Raw genomic sequence first — 24,815 nt, 5'->3', positions numbered from 1 at the left:
CTTGGGGTTGTCCTCTACCTCTACCCCCTCCCCCTCCTGTATGGGTTTTTACGCCTAATTGATGTGCCTGTCTGTTCATGTTCACTGTCTGAGAGGTCGGTCTCCGTGGTAGACAAATCAGAGGCCACCTCCCTGACAGTGACCTTGTCTTGGAGAACGGAGTAAGCCTTGTTCTCTTTAAACTCTGCAAGGTCTTTAGTGAACTGCCGGTGCTTCCTTTCCCTGAGATAAAATTGATATTTCTCTATGGAAGCCTGCAGCTGTTTTTCTTTATTAATAAAGTCAGGGTCCTGGGTGAAGGTTTTGGTGATATCAATCTGGGCTTTCAATTTCTCCCCCAAGCCCTCAAGATTAATTTTCTCCTCCTCAAGCAACAGGGTCATAAATTGGAGGGAGCTGGCGGTGGCTAGTTGTTCCCAGCGGTTACCAAAGCCAGGACTCCTCTGTCTATTGACAGGGGTTAGTGAAAGAATCATGAATTATCTAACAATTATCTATACTGGTTTATTTTTTGTTGTATTTCCTTGGCATGGCAGGTTTCCTGACTGTTGGCCTTAATACGGACACATGGCTCGATGAGGCAAGGGAAGTCTTTTCAGACAAGTCGTATGTGCAAAAGAAATTCATTCCCTCCTTTAAAACAGCTTTCAAGGAGTTAAATAAATTATATAAGGAACATTTATCTAGCTGGTGGGAGGTGCAGAGCCTTGATAATTATATAAAACACGGCATTGTTCCCAGAGGCTTAAAGAGGACCTTTCACTACTGTAGAAACTAAAAACTAACTATATCAGTGGGCAGAGCGGCGCCCAGGGGTCCCCCTGCACTTACTAGTATGTCTGGGCGCCGCTCCGTTCGCCCGGTGTAGGCTCCGGTGTCTGCGCTCCCTCTGTTGTACTGGAGTGATTTCTTGTATGAGGCGTGTCCCTTGCTGCAGCGCTGGCCAATCGCAGCGCACAGCTCATAGCCAGGCTACTAGTAAGTGCAGGGGGACCCCTGGGCGCCGCTCTGCCCACTGATATAGTTAGTTTTTAGTTTCTACAGTAGTGAAAGGTCCTCTTTAAGGATTTCACTTACCCCTGTCAATAGACAGAGGAGTCCTGGCTTTGGTAATCGCTGGGAACAGCTAGCCACCGCCAGCTCCCTCCAATTTATGACCCTGTTGCTTGAGGAGGAGAAAATGAATCTTGAGGGCTTGGGGGAGAAATTGAAAGCCCAGATTGATATCACCAAAACCTTCACCCAGGACCCTGACTTTATTAATTAAGAAAAACAGCTGTAGGCTTCCATAGAGAAATATAAAGGGGTAGAGGGGGTAGAGGTAATAAACTTATCTCAGAGAACATTGAGTACCATCGAAATGGCCGTTCTTAGCAAAGGTTTATCCTTTGTCCCTACACGCCGCTTTGACACCTTCACTTGGACCAAAGATCTGCACCTCTTTATCAGGAAGCTTAGGTGGCGCAAATTCTTTAAACATACGGATGAGCGGCAGTGTCAGGAACTAGGGATCCCTTTAAGCCTTTTACCTGATGTAAGGTTGCTACACAGTTTGGAGGAACTGGATGGAGGCATAACCGGTGCGGGCCCCTTTACGACCCTTAGGAATAAAAGCACCAAGATGCCTCCGTCTAGTGACGTATCGTGTCTGGATGTGTTCCTCCAACTTGTGTCAGCAGACCTTAAAAAAGTGGCACCCACCCCCCTGTGCAATAATTGCACCAGGGAGGAATGGGAGGCCATTACGGCCCTCAAGAATGACTCCACGATCACTGTGAAGCCTTCAGACAAGGGGGGCAACACAGTGATCATGGATACGGCTGACTACCGGAGTATGTGTGAGCAGATCCTCCTGGATAAAAACAGCTATGGAGTTCTGTTATCCAATCCGACAGACTCATACCTGTTAGAACTTAGGGACATCCTGCAGGATGCAAAAACAAAAAAACTGATCTCTGCAGAGGAATTGGACTTTTTGTATCCTAAACATCCAGTGAATGCTACGTTTTACAGCCTGCCGAAGGTCCATAAGGGGACAACCCCCCTTAAAGGGAGACATATCGTTTCGGGGGTTGGCTGCATCAGTCAAAATCTTGGCATTTACATTGATAAAGTCCTTATGCCCTTTGTAGTGTCCCTGCCATCTTATGTCAGGGACACTATGGACCTACTTAAAAGACTTGATGGCGTGAACATCGAACCCCAGGCCATTTTGGGGAGTATTGATGTTGAGGCGCTATAATCGTCTATCCCCCATACAGCCAGTCTTAAAGCAGTGGGCCATTTTCTCAGTATGAGAGGTTGTCAGTTTTCTCAGCACAATGACTTTGTGCCGAGACTTCCTGAGTATCTACTGACACACAACTTTTTTCATTTTGGCACCAAGCTCTACCACCAGCTCAGGGGCACGGCGATGGGCTGTTCTTGCGCACCGGCCTACGCCAATCTGTTCCTGGGCTGGTGGGAGGCAACCAATGTTTTCCCTGAAGAAATGTCGTCGAGTACCGGGCCTATAGCATTGTGGGCCCGTTATATCGACGACATTTTCATCATCTGGAATGACTCTCAATTATCATTCTCTGGCTTGGTCACTAAGTTGAATCATAACAACATGGGTCTGAGATTCACACATTAGTCCGATCCTAACAGTCTCTCTTTCCTTGATATCTCCAGCTCTAGAAAGGGTACTGATGAACTTTCAACAACCATTTTCAGAAAGCCCACTTCTACCAACTCGGTCCTACATTGGAGCAGTAGTCACCCTACCCTCCTTAAGAGGGGTATCCCGTGTGGTCAATACCTGCGCCTTAGGCGCAACTGCTCCGAGGGGCCAGATTTTAGGAAGAAGGCGAGCGATCTTAGGGCACGGTTCCTGAATAGGGGATACCCGGATAATGTTCTCAAGCAGGCTTATCGTAGAGCGGCCGATACGGCCCGGTCGGACCTTTTGGTGTCCAAGGCCAAGGTAGCTGGGGACCAGAGGATCTGACTGCTAGCCACCTTTGATGGCTGTGCTGACAGAATGCGGGGGATCCTGGGCAAACATTGGCCCATTTTAATGATGGACCTGGACATCAAGGACATCATACACGACTACCCCCAAATAACTTTCAGAAGGGGTAGTAATCTTAAGGACCTCCTTGTACACAGCCACTTTGCACCTGTGCCCAGGCAGGGAACCTGGCTTGATCGTAGGCCCACAGGCTGTTTTAGGTGCAGTGGCTGTGTAGCTTGCAGTATTGTCCAGACAGGGAAAACCTTCTCTAGTTCTAACTTGAAAAAAGCTTTCCCAATCAAGGATTTCATTAACTGCAAAACGCAGGGTGTGATCTAAAGGATTACCGGCGAGTGCAGTTTGGAGTACGTGGGCAAGACGAGACGTGAACTGTGTAGGCGTCTGGGCGAGCATCTTGGCGATATTGGCAATAAGAGGGACACTGTGGTATCCAGGCATGTCCATGACTGTCATCAGGGTAACCCCGGCTGTCTGAAGGCAATGGGAATCGAGAAGTTTGGGTGTCCAATCCGCGGTGGCGACTGGGATCGTGTGTTACTCCAGCGAGAATCCCGCTCAATTTACACCTTACGCACGGTCTCACCCACTGGTCTGAATGAGCAGCTTAACTATAGCTGTTTCATCTAGGTAGTCCACACCGATCCCCACGCTGTGTAATATTGTTTACACTATCTTCAGCTTGTTAATTTTTATTTTACTGTTTTGTCCTTTTTCCTTCTTCCTCCTTATGGTAGTCCTTTTCTACCGTCCCTTCCCCTGTTGACATGTGTCCGTTTATTGTCAATATATTCATGATTGTTTCACTAATGTGTTTGCCTTTAATGTCATATTTCCAATAGTGCAGCCTTACATCTGGAGCGGCGCCATCCGACAGTGTCAGGGAGCAGCGTCCCGATTGCCTGGCAACTGCCGCATAATCTCGTGTGAACAAACGAGATCGGAAGAGGTGACGTCATCACGTTCACAGGCGTCCGCCGAGTGACCTCCTTCCCCTATGCGATCCATCCATTCGCGCATGCGTGGGCGCATCGCATCGTTTGAGGCAGGTAGGAGTGTCCTGGCCAAGCCTCTTTCTGAGGCCGGCTCTCTCTTTAAAAGGTGGCGGTTTTTAGCGCTACCTCAGGCTACATCAGCCCATGCGCCAAGAGTGTATTAGTATGAAAGGGGTTGAGTATCAGTTTGCCCTATTTACCCTACAGTTATCCTGGCCACATACCTCCATAGCTGGACTGTGGTCAAACTTTGCCTCTGTGCAGTGCTCGCATTCGATACTATTGTCAGCGTACTCTGCACAGTTTCAGCCCAAGCTCCCGTGTTTCCCCTGATGAGCTATTCACTCATCTTTGTCTGCAAAACATGCGTGTAGGGATCAGGCAAGCGAGGGCTTTCTAGGGCGCACAAATTCCAGGGTTAGGTTCCTGCTTCTGGCTGGTCACGGGGATCCGTGGTCAGGCCATTTAGGTGATTGTAGGGCCCTAGGGTATCACTAGGGTCAGCAAACCTAGCATCCCTAACCCTGCATTACACGTCTGCCGTCAATAACGGTGTGTACATCCATTAGCACCGGACAGGCAGTCGCGATACCAAGGAGCACCTCATCAGAGCGGTAGGACTACCTGGTTATTTTTGGGTGCCGCCGAGCACCTCTTATTTCATTAACGTGTTCTGGTTGTTTGTACCTAACTACCGGGGTGGTGAACCACCGCATTGCTCTTTTTCCTTGTATATTTGTACAATTTGCATCCAATTATCGTGGGACCTATTTTCTATATTTATTATATTAAATGTTAAGTTTTACATTTTGATCACTTACTCTATACTGCCAATAAATAACAAAACAGCAGTTAACTTAATAGAGACTTCAGATCTGGCCTTTCTAACTGAGCCCACACTGGAAGCTGTTGTGCCGGCCAACTACTCTGTGCTACACTGCAAGAGACAAGACCGCAAAGGAGGAGGGGTTGCACTATGCTTCAAATCCAGTTTAAAAATCAAACCTTTTGCTGTAGGCCCCACCCATTCTTTTGAATGCCTGGCAGCGCAACTTTCAGCCGATAAAAGCATGGCAGTGGCTCAGACTTTCTCAAGTAAATGGCTGATCTTCTATCCTGTCTAGCATTGGAACACCCTAGATGGATAATCCTGGGAAACTTCAACGCATGGGTGGACACCCACTCCTCCCAGCTAGGAAGAGATCTACTTCTCACATGAATGAGCTGGGCTTCTTTCAAGCCATTCACCTCCCTACACACAAGAGACCTCATATTTCATTCAGGACTTTCAATATCCAAGATGGAAATAAATCCTGCAGTTTGGTCAGACCATTACACTATCCACTTTTCCCTTGCAGGACCAGCTTTAAAACGCCAAGCAAAAGATCTCACAAAATACCGTTCCCTGAAAGGTCTATCACCCCAACATCTTTAGCACAACCTAAACCTGGATGGACTAACAGAACACAGCTTAGACCTCGACTTCATGGTCCATAAATATAACTGCCTTGTATCATCTGCCTTTGACTCTATTGCTCCCCTACGCATCAAACGCTCCACACCATTACATCATGCGCAATGGTTCGACAACTCCTTAAAAGGAGCTAAAGAAAGAGGGACGCAGACTAGAACGACAATGGCGCAAACACCAGCGCTCAAAGGATAAACACTCCCTAATTCGTAACCAAAAGAATTATCAGGCAATGATCAACAAGAAAAAGTCCTCATTTCTATCACAGGAAATTGCAAAAGAAGCCAACAAACCAGCCCAGGTATTCGGCACAGTTGACAGTCTATGCAATCCATCGTGCCGGAATCCCAACATCGCATCCGCATAACTTTCTCCTCCTGTACATATCACTATGTACCGATCTGAGACAAGATTATGCGCTTTGAGTGCTACGGGAGAAAAGCGATTTACAAATGTTTTGTTGTTGTTGGTGGTGGTGGTGCCCAAGGCATATCGCAAGCTCGTGTTGGAGTTAGTCCACCAACATGTTCTTGGGGGATACCTGGGCCAGCAGAAAACGCAGGACCCGATTCTACAGTGGTTCTACTGGCCCAGTGTGTTCAGTATTGGAAGGGTATTCCAAGTCATGCCCAACCTGCCAGATAACCAGCCCCCAGCCACATTTCCGTAGTCCCCTGGTCCCTCTCCCGATTATTGAGGTTCCATTCGAGCGGATCGCTATTGATCTCATAGGCCAAGTACTGAAGTCCGTTAGAGGGCACCAACACATCTTGGTAGTCCTGGACTATGCCACTCGATACCCGGAGGCGGTGCCGCTGCAACATACCTCGGCCAAACTCAAAGCCAAAGAGTTAGTGGAGATGTTTTCCCGAGTGGGCCTACCTAAAGAAATTCTGACCGACCAGGGGACCCCTTTTATGTCAAAAGTCATGAGGGAACTCAGTAAACTGCTACAGATCAAACAGTTGCGGACGTGCGTCTATCACCCACAAACGGACGGGCTGGTAGAAAGATTTAATCAAACTTTGAAAAACATGTTAAAGCGGGTGGTGTCTAAAGATGGAAGGGATTGGGATCTGCTACTGCCCTATCTCATGTTTGCAGTGCGAGAGGTGCCCCAGGCCTCTACGGGGTTCTTACCCTTCGAACTGCTGTATGGCCGACATCCGCGTGGGTTGTTGGACATAGCCAAAGAGGCGTGGGAACAACAACCCACACTGCATAAAAGTGTGATTGAGTATGTCACTCAAATGCAAAAGCGGATGGAGACAGTGTTGCAGCTGGTTAGGGAACTTATGGAGGTCCATAAATATTGGGATATCAACAATTCTAAATTTTTTGGCTCTATACACCATCACAGTGGATTTGAAATGAAACGAACTAGATGTGCTTTAACTGCAGACTGTCAGCTTTAATTTGAGGGTATTTACATCCAAATCAGGTGAACGGTGTAGGAATTACAACAGTTTGCATATGTGCCTCTCACTTGTCAGGGGGCCAAAAGTAAATGGGACAGAGTAATAATCATAAATCAAACTTTCACTTTTCAATACCTGCTTGCAAATCCTTTGCAGTCAATTACAGACTGAAGTCTGGAACGCATAGACATCACCAGACGCTGGGTTTCATCCCTGGTGATGCTCTGCCAAGCCTCTACTGCAACTGTCTTCAGTTCCTGCTTCTTCTTGGGGCATTTTCCCTTCAGCAAGTGAAATGCATGCTCAATCGGATTCAGGTCAGGTGATTGACTTGGCCATTGCATAACATTCCACTTCTTTCCCTTAAACTCTTTGGTTGCTTTTGCAGTATGCTTTGAGTCATTGTCCATCTGCACTGTGAAGCGCCGTCCAATCAGTTCTGAAGTATTTGGCTGAATATTAGCAGATAATATTGCCCGAAACACTTCAGAATTCATCCTGCTGCTTTTGTCAGCAGTCACATCATAAATAAATACAAGAGAACCAGTTTCATTGGAAGCCATACATGCCCATGCCATGACACTACCACCACCATGCTTCACTAATGAGGTGGTATGCTTAGGATCATGAGCAGTTCCTTTCCTTCTCCATACTCTACTCTTCCTATCACTCTGGTACAAGTTGATCTTGGTCTCATCTGTCCATAGGATGTTGTTCCAGAACTGTGAAGGCTTATTAGATGTCGTTTGGCAAACGTCTGGCCTTCCCGTTTTTGAGGCTCACCAATGGTTTACATCTTGTGGTGAACCTTCTGTATTCACTCTGGTGAAGCCTTCTGTTGATTGTTGATTTTGACACACATACACCTACTTCCTGGAGAGTGTTCTTGATCTGGCCAACTGTTGTGAAGGATGTTTTCTTCACCAGGGAAAGAATTCTTCGGTCATCCACCACAGTTGTTTTCCGTGGTCGTCCGGGTCTTTTGGTGTTGCTGAGCTCACCGATGCGTTCATTCTTTTTAAGAATGTTCCAAACAGTTGTTTTGACCATGCCTAATGTTTTTGCTTTCTCTCTGATGGGTTTGTTTTGTTTTTTCAGCCTAATGATGGCTTGCTTCACAGATAGTGACAGCTCTTTGGATCTCATCTTGAGTTGACAGCAACATATTCCCTCAAATTAAAGCTGACAGTCTGCAGTTAAAGCATATCTAGTTAGTTTCATTTCAAATTCATTGTGGTGGGGTATAGAGCCAAAAATGTTAGAATTGTGGTGATTTCCCAATATTTATGGACCTGACTGTAGGTGGCAGGGTCCCTACGAAGTGTTCGAAAAAGTTGGGGAGGTAACCTACAAGGTATACCAGCCTGGACGGAGAAAGACGGAGCAGGTGTACCATGTAAACTTGTTGAAACTGTGGAAAGATAGGGAGACCAGTACGGACAACAGCCCCTGGCCGGGTTTTCTAGGGGTAGAGTTTCCAGTCCCGCGGTCTGATACGAGGGAAGCAGTTGCCACAGTAAAGATTGCTGACAAGTTTTCCTCTAAACAGGCTCAGGAGGCCAGGGAGTTAGTCAGCAGAAACACGGATGTGTTTTCAGACCTCCGTGGACACACTTCTATCATCCGACATGACATTGTCACTGAGCCTCAGGCCAGAATCCAGTTAAAACCATACCGGGTAACTGAGTCGTGGCGACAAGCCACCTTGGAAGAAGCGCAGCTGATGTTACAGCTAGGTGTCATTGAGGAGTCAAAAAGTGTATGGGCCAGTCCGATAGTCTTAATACCCAAGCCGGACAGGACATTACGATTCTGTAACGACTTCCGCAAACTTAATGAGGTTTCCAAGTTTGACTCATATCCCATGCCCCAAGTGGATGAGCTTATTGAGAAGTTAGGCCAAGCCCGGTATTTTTCTGTGTTGGACCTCACCAAAGGGTACTGGCAGGTACCCTTGACGGAGGCTGCCAAGGAAAAAACGTCTTTCATCACACCAGAGGGGCTGTATCAGTACAAGGTATTACCCTTTGGTCTACATGGCGCTCCCGCCAAGTTTCGAAAGCAAATGGACATTGTACTCCATCTACATCGTCAGTACGCTTCGGCATACCTGGACGATATCGTTATCCACAGCACCGACTGGGAAAGTCACCTACCTAAAGTACAGACTGTAGTGGACTCCTTTAGGAAGGCTGGCTTGACCGCTAACCCAAAAAAGTGCGCGATAGAGTTAGAAGAGACCAAGTCCCTGGGGTATGTAATTGGGCGCGGAGTTATCAAACCTCAGGTGAACAAAATTGAGGCAATTCTGAATTGGCGCCGACCTGTCACTACTCTGCAAATAAAGTCGTTCCTGAGAATGGTGGGATACTATATGAGGTTTGTCACCCACTTTGCTACAATGGCCACACCATTAAAAGGCATTTTGCAGGGATGCAAGTCAGTAACGGTCCAATGGAATGAGCAGGTGGAAAAGGCTTTCTCCGCTTTGAAGTCGGCCCTGTGTGGGTTCCCAGTTTTGGTGACGCCCAACTTCAAAAGGGAGTTTATAGTACAGACTGATGCCTCCGAAGTAGGTCTCGGTGCTGTACTGTCTCAGGAAGTCAATGGGGAGGAGCATCCCGTTGTCTTCCTCAGCCGGAAGCTTACCCCAGCCGAGACCAGGTATAGTATAGTGGAAAGAGTGTGCCTGGCTATCAAGTGGGCACTCGAGTCTCTCCGCTATTTGTTGGGGAGAAAGTTTCGTCTGGTGACCGACCACTCCCCTCTCAAATGGATGAGCCGGGCCAAGGACAGAAATGCTCAGGTCACCTGGTGGTTTCTGTCTTTGCAAAATTTCAAGTTTTCGGTGGGACACAGGGCAGGCCGGTTATTAGGAAACGCGGATGCCCTGTCCCGGGTACACTGTTTAATGTGTGTCCACCCTCTAAGGGTTGAACAGGAGGGAACAAGGGGCCATCATTGATGGTTGGTACGTGTCACCGAGGTTCCTGGCCTCGGTGAGGTAAGAGACGTTTTTTTTTCCTGAAGTGTTAGTATTGCAGATTGCAGTCTGACACTTCAGCTGGTTAGTATGGCTGTAAAGCTGATCCGGGATGGCTCTTACTGGGAGTAGCCAAAGTGCTGGGTGGGTGGCTACTCCCCACGTTCCAGGAAGAGTCTTGGGAGGCTTATAAAAAGCAGTCAGCGCTGTCAGGTGTGGTGGATTATCCCCCATCTCACAGTGAAGCTGTGGAGTCTCTGTGGTTTGGGATCTGAAGACCTGTGCCATGCAAAAGGGCTGAGAGCCGCATGGTGGAAAACAGGCCCCTAAAGCCTGCTGGGTACCGCTGATAAAAAAAAAACTGCTAACAAGGTGAATGTTTGTGTTCTGAGGACTTTCCATGGTGTGAACAAACACCAAGACTGAACTGGTATTTTGTTTTGCCTTCTGTGTGAATAAACACTGAACTATTTAAGTTAAAGACTTTGCGATTGCCTCTATACTGCGTCCGCTAACCTGCCTACCAGAGAAAATCCCCACAGTGCATACTGTTCGACTCACTTGGGTACGAATACAGCTTTTTTTTTTCAACTCTACCGACAAGTGTTCGATTGGGTTGAGGTCTGGGGACTGTGGAGACCATTTAAGTACCTCTACTTCATTGTCATTGAACCATTTCTTTGTCAATCTCGACTTATGTTTCAGGTCATTGTCCTCCTGGAACACAATGTTGTCCTTTTCATACCCATAGTACCCGAGTCTATGAAGTAACTCGTATTGTAGGATACTCACATATAGCTCAGCACTGAGACCACCATCGAACCTGGTCAAGTACCCAATGCATTTGGCTGTGAAACAACCCCATATCATCAGCCTTACTTCAATTTCTCGATCCAGTAGCTCCCTTTTCCCTTGTTTCTTCCAGACCTATTTACACCCTCCAGAGCCCAGTCTATTGACTTTCATCTCATTGCTCCAAATCACCCATTCCCAATCTTCCACTGTTCATGCTTTCTTTGCAAACTCGAGCTGACACTTCTAATGCTGATATTGAAGTCGAGGCTTCTTCACCTTTTTTCAGGCCACCATTCCAGACTTGTGTAATGCGTGTCGCACGGTGCTTGCATGGATGTCTGTGATCTCACTATTACGAAACATACATGCTCCACTGTTTTTCGCACCAGAACTGACAGACCTTGCGATGAGCAGACTTGTTGACTTTTTTCGGGACATCCACTTCTTGGCTGGATAACGGACTTCATTTTGTATTCTTCAAACGGTCATGACACTCACATGATGCAGTTTGGCAAATTACTTGGCCGAGATACCGCTTTCGATGAGCTGGATGATGCGTTTTCTCTTTTCTTGGGAAATCTTCCTGACTGCTTCTGAATTTGAACATATATCTCACTCCAAAGTCCAGTGTAAACAGAAGAGTGGAAGAAAGTCTGCCAGAGGTTCACCAACATGGGAGACCTGCGCTGAAGAGGGTGAAGGAAACCAGCGTTCGTTTACTATAACAGAAGCTGGAGAGCAATGCAGTGAATATGCAGAGATTTGAGAGTGGGGAGCCTAAAAAGAAAGAGGCCTGTGGACACTTTTTTAAATCAACAAATTAAGATTTTATTGAACATTTGGAGTTATTTATCAAAGACTGGCTTTTTAGGTCGGTGTTTGATAGCCCCTGTGCGGCCAAAGGAAGCGCCTAATTTATGTCAAGTCACAGGCCTAGTCATTAATTAGACGCACCTCTGCCAATCCGTGCACTTGGAGTGAAAATTGTACTAGTTTACTCCTCATTTACACCTGTTTCGAGCCATAAGTGTTAGTAAATTTGCAGGGGCCAATGTCTCCCAAGTGGCGAGCACAAAGTAAAATGCAAAAAAAAAATGTTGCACAAGTTTTTTAAACTGGCGTAGCGATGTTAATAAATGACCCCCAAAAGATCTATAATGTTGATACGAGCTGAAACATGTCCTCAAACATTTTTTAACCCCACAGATCCGCATGTGACAAGTAAAGAATACTACTAGAGACTACAAGGTCAATTGTTGCCATTGTATATTATACCGCTATGGGCTCAATGTTACTGCACACTAAAAGCCATACAAAGGCCCCATGAAGTGTACGTTTTTTTAGCAGATTCTGTCCAAACCTCAGTTAACTTCTGCAACCATGGTACAATTTCAGTTTTTGAGATGTGCTGGGGTCTAAAAAGCCAATAATGGCAACAAAGATTAAAACATTTTTGTATACTACTTACCTTGCTCCTAGGATGCCCTGGTATGTCTGAAGCTGCCGTAGAAATCCAGCGTTCGGTTGCACAATGCTCCTTCTTTCCTTAACGTGTTTCAAAGCATCTTCAAATGTCCACTCGTATTCCTTCATGGCATAAGCTATAACTGTGGAGGCTGAACGAGAGACACCCATCTTACAATGCACAAGGACACGGGTGCCTTGTCGTCTGTAGAGACAAAGGGAACATCTAGTTTTAAACTATCTCACAGATAAGAGTTGGTAAGCAGGCCAGACATACTCACAAGGGTGTCTGTATGAAAATAATTCAAATACATCAAACTTTTTTTGATCTGAAAACAAGAGTTTCTCAAAAAAAATCTGCTGTGTCAAATGAAAAATATACCAGGTTCGACAAAATGTGAGACACTAACAAGTGAAAAATCAGTGGGAGCCCTGGCCCTGCTGGTCCTCTGAATGGGTGTGTTTGAACTGCTAGACCATGTCTGTATACCACAGACCGAACAATTGCATAGTTATGCTACTGTAAATGGCCCCCACATAAATCTACTTGGTAATTGTGAGAGTGCTGATTTATTTGCTTACTATGCAGCAACTCAAACTTCCATTGGGTACAGTTGTATTCACAGACTTGCATTTTTTAGGCTATATCACAACCATCTACAGCTGTCCCTAATGGGAGCTCATATAGGTTTATCCCATTCCCATTGAGTTCAATACTAGTTGTAAAAATCTAAATATCTAAAGCCTGTCACTGTGACCGCCTGCATCGGGAAAAAGGACTGACAGCAGCATGGAGCAGGGGGGAGAATTATATAAATACTGGCACTATGGGGGGAGTAATCATTATATATATACACACACACACACACAAAAGTGAGTACACCCCCCACATTTTAATATTTTATCTTTTCATGGGACAACACTGAAAATATGACACTTTGATACAATGTAAAGTAGTCAGCCTACAACTTGTATAACAGTGTAAATTTGGTGAGCCCTAAAAATAACTCAATACAGCCATTAATGTCTAAACCGCTGGCAACAGAAGTGAGTACGCCCCTAAGTGAAAATGGCCAAATTGTGGCCAATGTGTTAATATTTTGTGTGGCCACATTATTTTCCAGCATTGCCTTAACTCTCTTGAGCATGGACTTCACTAGAGCTTTACAGGTTGCCACTGAAATTATCTTCTACTCTGTTGGAGGATGCCCCCCACAGTTGCTCAATAAGGTTTAAGTCAGATTACCTCAGTTTCTTTAGCAAGGCAGTGGTCGTCTTGGAGGTGTGTTTGGGGTTATCATGCCGCCTGGTTTCTAAAGGGAGGGGACCATGCTCTGCTTCCGTCACAGTACATGTTGGCATTCATAATTCCCTCAATGAATTGTAGCTCCCCACAGCCGGCAGCACTCATGCAGCCCCAAACCATGACACTCGGACCACCACGTTTGACTGTAGGCAAGACACATTTGTCTTTGTACTCCTAACGGTTTCCGCCACATACGCTTCACACCATCTGAACCAAATAAGTTTACCATGGTCTCATTAGACCACAGGGCGTGGTTCCAGTAATCCATGTCTTCAGTTTGCTGAAGACAAACGGACTATTTTCAGATTTTCTTGTGCATCATTTTCCGAAGAGGCTTCCTTCTGGGAAGACAGCCATGCAGACCAATTTGAAGCAGTGTGCAGTGTATGGTCTGAGCATTGACTGGCTAACCGCCCACCCCTTTAACCTCGGCAGCAATGCTGGCAGCACTCATATGTCTATTTTGAAAAGACAACCTCTGGATATGACGCAGAGCATGTGCACTCAACTTCTTTGGTTGACCATGTCGAGGTCTGTTCTAAGTGAAACTTGAACTGCTGAATGGTCTTGGTCACCGTGCTGGGGGTTTTGGCAATCTTCTTATAGCCGAGGTCATCTTTATGTAGAGCAACAATTTTTATTTTTTTGCCCATTTTCACATAGGAGTGTACTCATTTAAAGATATGGAGAGTAATAGAGTAGGCGGCACATACCCTGCAGTGTACTCATTTATGTTGCCAGCGGTTTAGACATTAATGGCTGTGTGTTGAGTTATTTTGAGGGCACTTCAAATTCGTACCGTTATATATATTGAGGGGGAGTTAAAAAATATATACTCGCAGTACACGGGGGAGCCACCTATCTATAAAAAAGGAAATAAACTGAAGCACATCCAAAAGTAGTGAGAAAAGTGGGGTCCTTTATTTACCCATATAGCGATGTTTCTTTTTTATTGTTGGATGGTTAGTCACATCTTAAAGGGGTATTCCGGGATTTTAATATTGATGACCTTGTTCCTATGACACTACAGGAGCGTTATGCATACTGTGGATACTGTGGAAACATTATTATTATTAGGCATAATATGGAGGGAATGGTTACAAATGGAGCACTCTGGTGAAGCATTATCACTTTTGCGGTCATTGAAGGGGGCACTATTACTAATGAACACACTCTGGGAGAGAATTAATACTGTTGGTGGGACTTAGAAGCACTATTACTATGTGGGAGACTTTTTGTATGGTACTATTATTTTTGCAGTATAGTATTTTTAAGCATTGGGGAGAACAGCAGGCACAGTATTGGGGGTAGCACTAGAATGACTCTGCTGGGGTTTCACGATGGGGAGGATTATGGTAAGATTAGGAATCTAAGATGTTTGTGTAGCACAGATTAACTGTGTCAGAAAGAAAAAAATAAGGGGTTGGGTCAGCACAACCTGCCTGTAGGTGCAGATCGCTATGGCGAAATACATATACAAACGGAAAATGCAAATGTGATCGCACACTACATCCAGCACTCTGCCCTCCATGCTGGATGAGACATTGGTTTATATTTTGGCCAAAGCATAGTAAGCCACTCACCGCGTCAAGGCTGTCTCATGAGTGGTCCCTAACTCTTGTTCCTACCTGTTCATGGGCCATGACAGCCACATAAAATCCAGGGAATGCAGGTCAGCATGCAAGCCAAGTACACTTTGCTTGTAACCCCGTCCGGTGCCATTACAGCTTTCATCGGATCCAGGGATGCAAGTACCAACATGCATGCTGAACCCACCATATACTTCTCCTGGAGCCAAATGGCTAATGGTAGGTTCTATACAAGCAGACTCAGTTTTATACTGACTTTAAAACCAGCCTCAAGGACAGATTAACTGGTCAGGTGTGCAATGACTCCAAGGAGATCGCCACGCCTCCAATATATACTACAAAGAAAAAAATAAGGGGTTGGGTCAGCACAACCTGCCTGTAGGTGCAGATCGCTATGGCGAAATACATATACAAACGGAAAATGCAAATGTGATCGCACACTACATCCAGCACTCTGCCCTCCATGCTGGATGAGACATTGGTTTATATTTTGGCCAAAGCATAGTAAGCCACTCACCGCGTCAAGGCTGTCTCATGAGTGGTCCCTAACTCTTGTTCCTACCTGTTCATGGGCCATGACAGCCACATAAAATCCAGGGAATGCATGCTGACCTGCATTCCCTGGATTTTATGTGGCTGTCATGGCCCAAGTCAGTATAAAACTGAGTCTGCTTGTATAGAACCTACCATTAGCCATTTGGCTCCAGGAGAAGTATATGGTGGGTTCAGCATGCATGTTGGTACTTGCATCCCTGGATCCGATGAAAGCTGTAATGGCACCGGACGGGGTTACAAGCAAAGTGTACTTGGCTTGCATGCTGACCTGCATTCCCTGGATTTTATGTGGCTGTCATGGCCCATGAACAGGTAGGAACAAGAGTTAGGGACCACTCATGAGACAGCCTTGACGCGGTGAGTGGCTTACTATGCTTTGGCCAAAATATAAACCAATGTCTCATCCAGCATGGAGGGCAGAGTGCTGGATGTAGTGTGTCAGAAAGAAGTTGTCATATTGGTCTGGTCCAAATTGAGAAGTTGAGGAAAGAGAGCATCTACATCAGAGGAGACATCACTGGATGTAAGAAGTATATAGTGCTGTATTCTCCTGTTTGTTTGGTAGCATGGAATGTGATGTCCATCCAAATAGGTCTTTAGCAGTAAGGCTGGGGGGGGAGAGAACCTAGAATTTTCCAATGTGCACACATGTATAAAGGAAACCTGGAAAGCTGGTTAAACCAGGTGTGTACTGGACAAAGACCCTACAGTGAAATGTCCTGGTGGGCTGATGCCCAGGCGGTCGTCCAAACCCTACCTACAATATAGGGCCAATACCTGCCTACAATATGGGGATAATTTTAGTTTTTTTCCACAGCCACTTTAAGCACACAGTCTGCCCCTGGGTTAAACACATAGTAACTTTGTCTATGGATTTAGTAACAGCATGACTGAGAAAGTGAACTTTCAATCTGGCAGCTACTGCTACTGCAAGCATCCTCTGGGCGTTCCCTAACTCTGAAGTGCCCTTGGCTCTGTGCAGTAAGTGCATTACAACCACTCCCTGTTGCCTAGCATCTATCAAGGAGCTTTTTACACCCTTCACTCTGGAGCCGAGGGAAGAGGTTGTGGAGTGTTTACTGCAGAGATCAAGGGCATTTAGGGGCTGTTCACATCATGTTTACCCTATGTTTAACATATACGTTTGGGGAAAAAATGATACGAAAGCATAGTAGAGTACACTTTTCTATTCTGCATACATTAAAGGGGTTTTCCAACCCCTATAATAACCCAACCCCTCATATAGGTTATACTTTCTCCGTTCCCCAGCACCTGCGCCACTTCTGATCCCCACACGGCCGCAGCTGCAGTGCTCCAGACAAAAAAATTAAAAATATCAAGGAGCCATTGGCTCCTAATCTGAAAAATTTAGGAGCCAAATGAAATTTCTTAGTTGGCAAATTTTTGTTGTAACATAAGGGTCAGAAACAGGGTTTTCTTTAGCCTCTCTGCTATTCGTTTTTCCATTCATAAACCTCCACATTGAGCTCCCATCAGCAGATAGAAGCCTGCAGTACACGCTGGCACTTCTGGTGTGACATCACCTGGGCACATGGTCTTTGCTCATCAGAGGTTCCGTTCCCGCCATGCTGTCCCTGGCACTTCATGAGCAGTCGGCAGTGGCGCGTGCACCCCTGCTCCATAAATGGCAGTTAAATTATCATGCGTATTCATATGCATTAGCCATTTTTTAGGGAGAAAAACTGCCTGTAGCAATATAATGCTATGTGATCCCTGGCAGCGCTGGGGGTCAGGCCGGGAGCTTCGTTGCCACTAGTGAGAGGGGTAATTTTGTAACCTGCACATTGTCATGACAGCACCAATAATTCTCACAACTGTCACGATTTGAAACCCTACACTACGACGATTGGTCGTGCTGGCAACAGTGCATTCCTTTCTTTTTATTTAGCACACAGACAAAGTGCACCAGGCCCTGTGACAGAATTGCGTAAACCAGCTATGGAACCAGTTTCATTTGCTAGTGTAATGAGACAAAGCCCAGCGTTACTCAGCATTGTGTGTGTGGCTGAGCGCACTGCAGCTGTCCACTATCATTGCCATCTCTTCTCCACCACTTACCGCTTACATGGGGAGCACAGGGCACCCTCAGCACATGGCGCAGTGTACGCAGAACGCTCACCTCCGTGCGCCGCATGGCTGAAAAACTCGTCTAGTTTAGCTGCCCCTTGTCTATGGAGCAGTCGGCAGTGAGCAAAATCCCCGTTTTCATAACTGAAAAGCAAGCTGCTGTGTTCAGCGCGGGAGAAGGGGGGGTGAGAGCAGCAGCCAATGGTACGGCAGCACGCTGATACTGACAAATCAGCAGCCTCCTCACTAATAACAGAGCTCTGTACTGTACGGAGCTCTGTTATTGGATTGCTGTGTGTCTGCTGGATGCAAGACCTTTCTTCTTAAAGCGGCAGAGCAGCGGAGGGTCTAGGCGCAAATGGCGACAAGACTACAAAGTCTTGTCACCATTTTGCAATTCTAAGTCACATTGGCGACCATTTTGGTCGCCATCTGGAGCCCTGAGCTGCATCTCCCCATTGCACGGATCAAAACATCCGATGACAGGGGGTGGTGGGGTTTGGTTTAGCAGCCAATAGCAGGTCGCTATGGGGATGAGCCTCCCTAGCATCGTGGATGATGCAGGGAGAGGCAGCGGCGGCAGTGTAATTACTGTATTATTTTTTAAAGGGGCTTTTCCAGGATTTCTTAACTTCTGACCAATCCTCTGGATAGGTCTTCAATATCTGATTGGTGGGAGTCTGACACCAGAGCCGCCAAATAGCTGTTCGAGAAGGCACCGGAGCTCACACTAGTGTCCCAGCCTTCTCGCAGCTTTGTCTAGGCCATGTTATATGTCACGTTAATCGGTCACATGGCCTAGGAGCAGCTCAGTCTTATTAAAGTGAATGGGGCTAAGCTGCGATACCAAGCACAGCTGCTGTACAATATATGGCACTGTGCTTTTTGAGCTGAGAGAAGGATGCAGCACTACTGCAAGCACTGATGCCTTCTCAAACAGCTGAACGATGGGGTCCTGGCTGTCGGACCCCCATCGAACAGATATTTATGACTATTCTTGAGCGAATAGTCAAGCGAAATTAATTTCAATCTGAATTTCAGGAAAAAAATAGATTCTTCACACTTGATGGTAACTAATCAATTTTCCCTGAAAAAATAAATAAAACATACCTCATCCATTTTTTTTTTTATTGCAGAAACCACGCAATATCTCGCATCATCATCACATCACTGCACGAGACTTCGCACAGTATATTCAATCAAGATGGCCATGAAGGCCTCTACATGACCAAATGGATAAGGAGGGTATTTTTTATTTTTACCCTGATTAACCCCTGAAATGCCTAAATTGTGGCCTCAGATGCCGCAATCAGCGATGAACGTGGCATCTCAGGGATTTAATGAGGAGGAACAGGAGGAGCAGTGCCAGAGCCCTGCAAAATGACCTCCAGAAGGCCACTAATATCCATTTGTCTGCTCAAACTGTCAGAAACCAACTTCATGAGGGTGGTATGAGGGCCCAACACTGTGAAGAGCGATTGGCATTTGCCAAAGAATACCAATATTGGCCGATTCAACTTGTGTCCTGTGCTCTTCACGGATTAGAGCAGGTTCACACTGAGCACATGTGACAGACGTGACAGAGTCTGGAGACGCCGTGGAGAACATTCTTCTGCCTGCAACATCCTCCAGCACGACTGGTTTGGCAGTGGGTCAGTAATGGTGTGGGGAAGCATTTCTTTGGAGGGCCGCACAGCCCTCCATGTGCTAGCCAGAGGTACCCTGACTGCCATTAGGTACCGGGATGAGATGGGATGAGACATATGCAGGTGCACTGGGCCCTTGGTTCCTTCTGATGCATGACAATGCTAGACCTCATGTGGCTGAAGTGTGTCAGCAGTTCCTGCATGATGAAGGCATATATACTATGGACTGGCCTGTCCGTTTCCCCAGACCTGAATCCAATCAAGCACATGTGGGACATCATGTCTCGTTCCATCCACAAACTGTCCAGGAGTTGACTGATGCTTTAATCCAGGTCTGGGAGGAAAACCCTCAGGAGAACGAGCGCTGCCGCATCAGGAGCATGACCAGGCATTGTAGAGAGGTCATACAGGCACGTGGAGGTCACACACACACTACTGAGCCTCATTTCCTTGTCTTGAGGCATTTCCACTGAAGTTGGATCAACCTGAAATTAGATTTTCCACTTTGATTTTGAGTATAATTCCAAATCCAGACCTCCATGGGATATTAATTAATTATAGTGACCGACAGGTCTCTTCTCACAATAATCCTCCGAAATGTCCCTTTCAGTTGGATGCAGACACAGTATACAACCTTTCATAACAGTAGTGCTTTAAAGGGGTGATCCAAAATAGATGTGTAACGTAAGGAAAAGGCTAAATTAAGCAATTCCATGATTTTTTTAATCTTATGAACTTTAACCATTGTTGCCTGCCTTTCCATTTCAATTTACTTCCTGGCTGGGACGCAAGCTTACAGCCCACCCGCACATGACACCTGTTTGGGCAGTAGGATGGCTTGGACAAAAGAAGAATGCTTGTGGTGAGACTATATTGTACCTTGAAGATGTGGGATAAATTACACATTTGTACAGTTTTAGAATAGTATTTACTGTTGACAGTATAGAGATTCCACACCTGAGACCCTTATTTTCTCTTATGGGTGGAAATATCACTACACAAGAAGCAAATAGTAAGGTTTCACACACTGTGGATTTTTTGTGACAAATGTCAAAAAATAATGTTTCTAATATACTTGGATTTTATTGTTTTAATAAAGAAATAGGTACCCAAAATTCCTCTCCCCTAAGCTCTTTAGAATCCATACATTTGTATACGTCAGCAGTGTACGGATTCCACTGCACTGGTGGAATGGGGCTGCATCAGTAAGTGCTGTGCCAGGACTTAGCCAAGATCAGATGGCACAGGCGGGAGCAGCAATCTGTGAAGCACTCAATTGCAGCCCCATTCCATCAGTACAGTGAAACCCATAAAAACTGACACATCTGTACACTGCTGAATGATTCTAATGATCTTAGGACAGCTGAAGTATTTCTTTAGTAAAAATAGGCAAAATCCATTAATAAAAATATATTAGAAAATATTATTATTAGGATTTACATTTTAAATAAAGAAAAGTGGGGTTCTCTGGTAATAATGATTTTTCTAGCAAGTGTCTACAGCCTGCATCTCTAAACAGAAAATTCATCCTGGTCCCCACCGCTACGGTCATCCGCTTTGTCCATGTTCCGGTACCCCGCAGTAGTGACATTTGGCAAAACATGGGCATGATCACTTGCAATGACTGCAGCGGAGCATGTGATCATGCCCATGTTTTGCCAGATGTCACCACTGCGGGGACTGGAGCATGAACACAGGAGCGCTAGCGCGAAGAGGAGCAGGTAAGTATGAATCTCGTTTAGAGAGGCAAGCTGTAAGCACTTGCTAAAAACTCATTATTCCTCAAGAGTAACTCTAACCAAGTAAAAATAAAATATTGGGTAGCAAACAAATTTACCATTTACACACAATTATGCAGTAAAGTATGTGCATCATGGCAGTTAACACCAGAAAACAGACAAACCACAGCAACTGCACAGCAAAAACAAGCTCAAACCCTGTGAAGAAGTAGCAGGGAAGACAGCAGACAAAAATTGATCCCAGGGCAGAATGACGTCAATATCAGAAAGACAGGATGCAGGAAGAGTGGACAGGAATATAGCAGCAGCAGTAGCCATAGCCCCCCTGACAGGAAGCATGGTTGATCTAGCCAATCACACTACAGGAGTGATGGGGGAAAGTCCAATCAGAACTGAGAAAGTGAAAAACAAAAACAGCAACCTGAGATTATTGTGTAACATATTGTGTAGCTGTTTAGCAGACAACTCAGAAGCACAGCCATATTATTTTATTAAAGTGGTTGTCCCACGTCCCTGGTTCACCTGCTCCGGAGCCCACCACTTCCTACCACTTTGGTCAATAAGTACCATCTGCTTGTTGGACAGCACAGGCAAGCGGCGCTATCATGAAGCATCATGCCTCCTGTCTATGTGCGCATGTTCCCAATGCTGCTATAGACTTTTAGAGTAGATCCATGGAACAGCTCCAAGGCTACACTACATCCCCTAGATCCCTCCTATTGAAACTAGATATGTTGCAGACCGATGGAAGGGCTAGGAGCCGTTGTGCGTGTATGAATATGTGCACTCCCATGATCCCAGCCACCACAGTAAGAAGCACTACGCAATCACAGCGACTGCAATGAAAGGAGGCACTTCCGATAAAGCAATGAAATGAGTCCATTCGATTTACTTTGGCTGAGTGAAAGGATCCGATTAGTGAGATGAGGCTACCCCTCTACATTTGCATACTCCCAGGGCCCCAAGGGCTGGTTACATCATGCTAATATTATGTGCAAGGTATCATCAGTTCTTGTCTGGCTCTGCAATCCTGTGCATGCTCTCTAGATTCGGTAATCATGCAAAGTACATCTCCTTTTAGGATTCCCTGCTGCCAAAAACATTGGGAAAGATTGAACTAATGTAAGCTCCAGGTTTAGTAGTCATATATAAAAGTGTCGGTGTGAAGTCCTAGCCTTAAAGGGGGTGTCCAATGCAACAAAAATTGGTGTTATGGGGCTCAGAATGCCTTAAAAACAAAGAATTGATTTATCAAACTGGTGTGAAGTAGAATTGGCTTAGTTGCCCATATAAACAATCAGATTTCACCTTTTCAAAGGAGCTGTGAAAAATGAAAGGTGGAATCTGATTGGTTGCTATGGGTAACTATGGGTATGCTATGGGTTGCTATGGGTAACTCTACTTTACACCAGTTTGATAAATCTCCCCCATAGTTTGTAAGACTGAAAGAAAAGACTTCTATCCATTAAAGTGTAGTGCATCATCCTGCAAAATTGAGTCACAGGAAGACAAAAAAAAAACCTCATGAGGAATAAGCCAATTTTCTTTATCTTAGGGGAAAAAAAAGTTCCTTCTTGAATACATATGGAATAATATCTCCCTGGTGTTACAGGCAGTGTGTATGGAACTGCTGCACCAACCAACCAGTTTTACTTAGGGCTAATCTTCATCCTCTACAAAGGGATCTGGTCTTCGATTTAGTGAAGCCACCAGGCTACTACCTCAAGGATTAATCCGGATAAGGTTGGCTGCTGACCAATGGGCTTCACAGACACTGGTGAAAAACACATAGGGATCAGACAATTCTCAGTCAGGAAACAGATCAGGGCAAGCAGAGTTTATGTGCGAATCCATGAAATTAGTCTGAGGTCAGGCAGCAAAGGGTCAATACGGTAAACAGGGAATGGTTCGGTCAGGAAGCGGAAAGTCAGAACTGGTAAACAGGGAGTGGTCGGTACATGAGCAGAAAAAAGCAGTACCGCTTCACAGGAACTAGCAAGCTAGACAAGATAATGCTCAGGCACCCTCCCATAGAGGAAGTTCCCTTAAATACCCAGAGGTGACAAACCACTGGATAAAGAAAACTAGGGTGTGCACACTGGCCCTTTAAGAGCTCTCACCCTAGGAACAGACCAAGGAAGCCTCACGGGGAAGCACAGGTCACAGCCTGTTGGAAGGAATGCACTGTGGGACAATGGGTTCAAAGCACCATCACAGCATGAGAAGAAGCTGGGTAAGTGATGAAGTACCTGTTCCTGATCAGAGCAGCAGGCACAAGCCGCCTACGTAACACTTGCATTAACAAATGATCTCCAGTAGTGTAGCAATTATAACTAAACATTGTTGCACTCAGGAAATACATTGAAGCCCCTTTTGAACTCTTCAAATCAAACCCTCCTCTGGCAGAGAGTTCATATTCTCTTAAAGAATCCCCTTGTATGGTGGTGTACAAACCTTCCTTTCTTGCAGGGGTAGGGGTTACCCCCTTGTTGCCGATGACCGGTGATTGGCTGAGCAGCCAATTCCTATGTGTCGAGACAGGAGCTGAAAGTAGAGAGCAGTAAGGACCCAGGCAGTGGCGCAACAGCAACGGGAGGGGGATTGGGGTGGAATCAGTTCTTTAACGTTTTTATACCATTCTGAGCCTGCTGCCACCAATTTTTGCTATGCTAGTAAACCCCTTTAAGCTGGCCATAGAAATTAGATAAAAGTAGGTAGAACCTGCCAATCTTAGTAGGATCAGCTGATAATCTAATGGCGACCTCAACACTATTACCCAACAGTATATGTCAGGAGAAAATAAAAAAAATCTGTATGTTACATTTCAACATACCTGATTTTTTCTTCATGCCAGAGAGACGATGCCTCCAGACACTTTCCTCCATTAAAATAAACATGAATACTCAGTCGAGAAGAGTATGCATATTCATGGTGGAGATGGGACAAAATGGGAGTTAACAGCTTTTGTGTGTGAACGGACTCAATACATATCACATGTATTATTTTAACAATAGTTATGAAAGGGATATTCTGTGGTACATGTTAACCTTTAGTTCATCATTCTCTTAAAGGGAACCTGTCATCAACTTTATGCTGACCTTACTGAGGGCAGCATAAATTAGTGACAGAAATGCTGATTTAAGCGGTGTGTCACACATGAGCTAAAAATAAGTGGTTTCTGAGAAACAGCATCATAATCATTGCAGCACAGGCCTGGAAAAGAGTCACATCTACTTGAGAAAAGTCATGGTTATCCATAATCTCCTGCTCTGCTCTCCCCACCCATCTGCTGATGATTGGCAGTTCTCTCCTAGAGAGACAACTAGGTAGAAGTAAGAATTCATGAATAACCATGACTCTTCTCAGGTGGCTGGGACTCTTTTCCAAAACCAGTCTGCAATGATTGTGATGTTGGTTCTTGGCAACCACTTACTTTTAACTTTTAAATAACCGACCGCTGAAATCAACTCACCTGTCTCTACTTTATTCTGCCCTTTAAGTTCGTTCTTTCTTTTAAAATCTTGTTTACCAAGGAGCTTTACCACGAATATCCTGTGAGGGAACAAGCTGATGGTCCCTTAACATTTTTCTGCACGTTTGCATTTTTTGCTGTAAAAACACCAGATGAAGCGGTATGCGAAACATGAAACTCAAGCCGCAAAAGCATTTTTTAATTTTTTTTTGCTCCTGCCGTTTTTGTTTATTATGGCGTTTTTTTGTCTTTCTTGCTTCTTTTAAAGACTGCAGCATGCT

General features: G+C 45.4%; 1 protein-coding gene across 2 annotated transcripts in view; it reads right to left on the bottom strand.

Moving 5' to 3' along the window:
• The window catches only part of LOC121004318 (protein phosphatase Slingshot homolog), a 230,107-nt gene that overhangs the window by 67,708 nt on the left and 137,584 nt on the right, over nt 1–24,815 (bottom strand). For both annotated transcript variants that reach the window (XM_040436503.1, XM_040436504.1), the window contains one exon: nt 12,144–12,344. In XM_040436503.1, the coding sequence (XP_040292437.1) occupies nt 12,144–12,344 (201 nt within the window). The remainder of the gene's footprint in view (nt 1–12,143; nt 12,345–24,815) is intronic.

This window comes from Bufo bufo, chromosome 6, assembly GCF_905171765.1.
Source record: "Bufo bufo chromosome 6, aBufBuf1.1, whole genome shotgun sequence".
NCBI classification, from domain to species: Eukaryota; Metazoa; Chordata; class Amphibia; order Anura; family Bufonidae; genus Bufo; species Bufo bufo.
The sequence above is the reverse complement of the archived record's forward strand: the minus strand, read 5'-3'. Positions and strand labels throughout refer to the sequence as shown.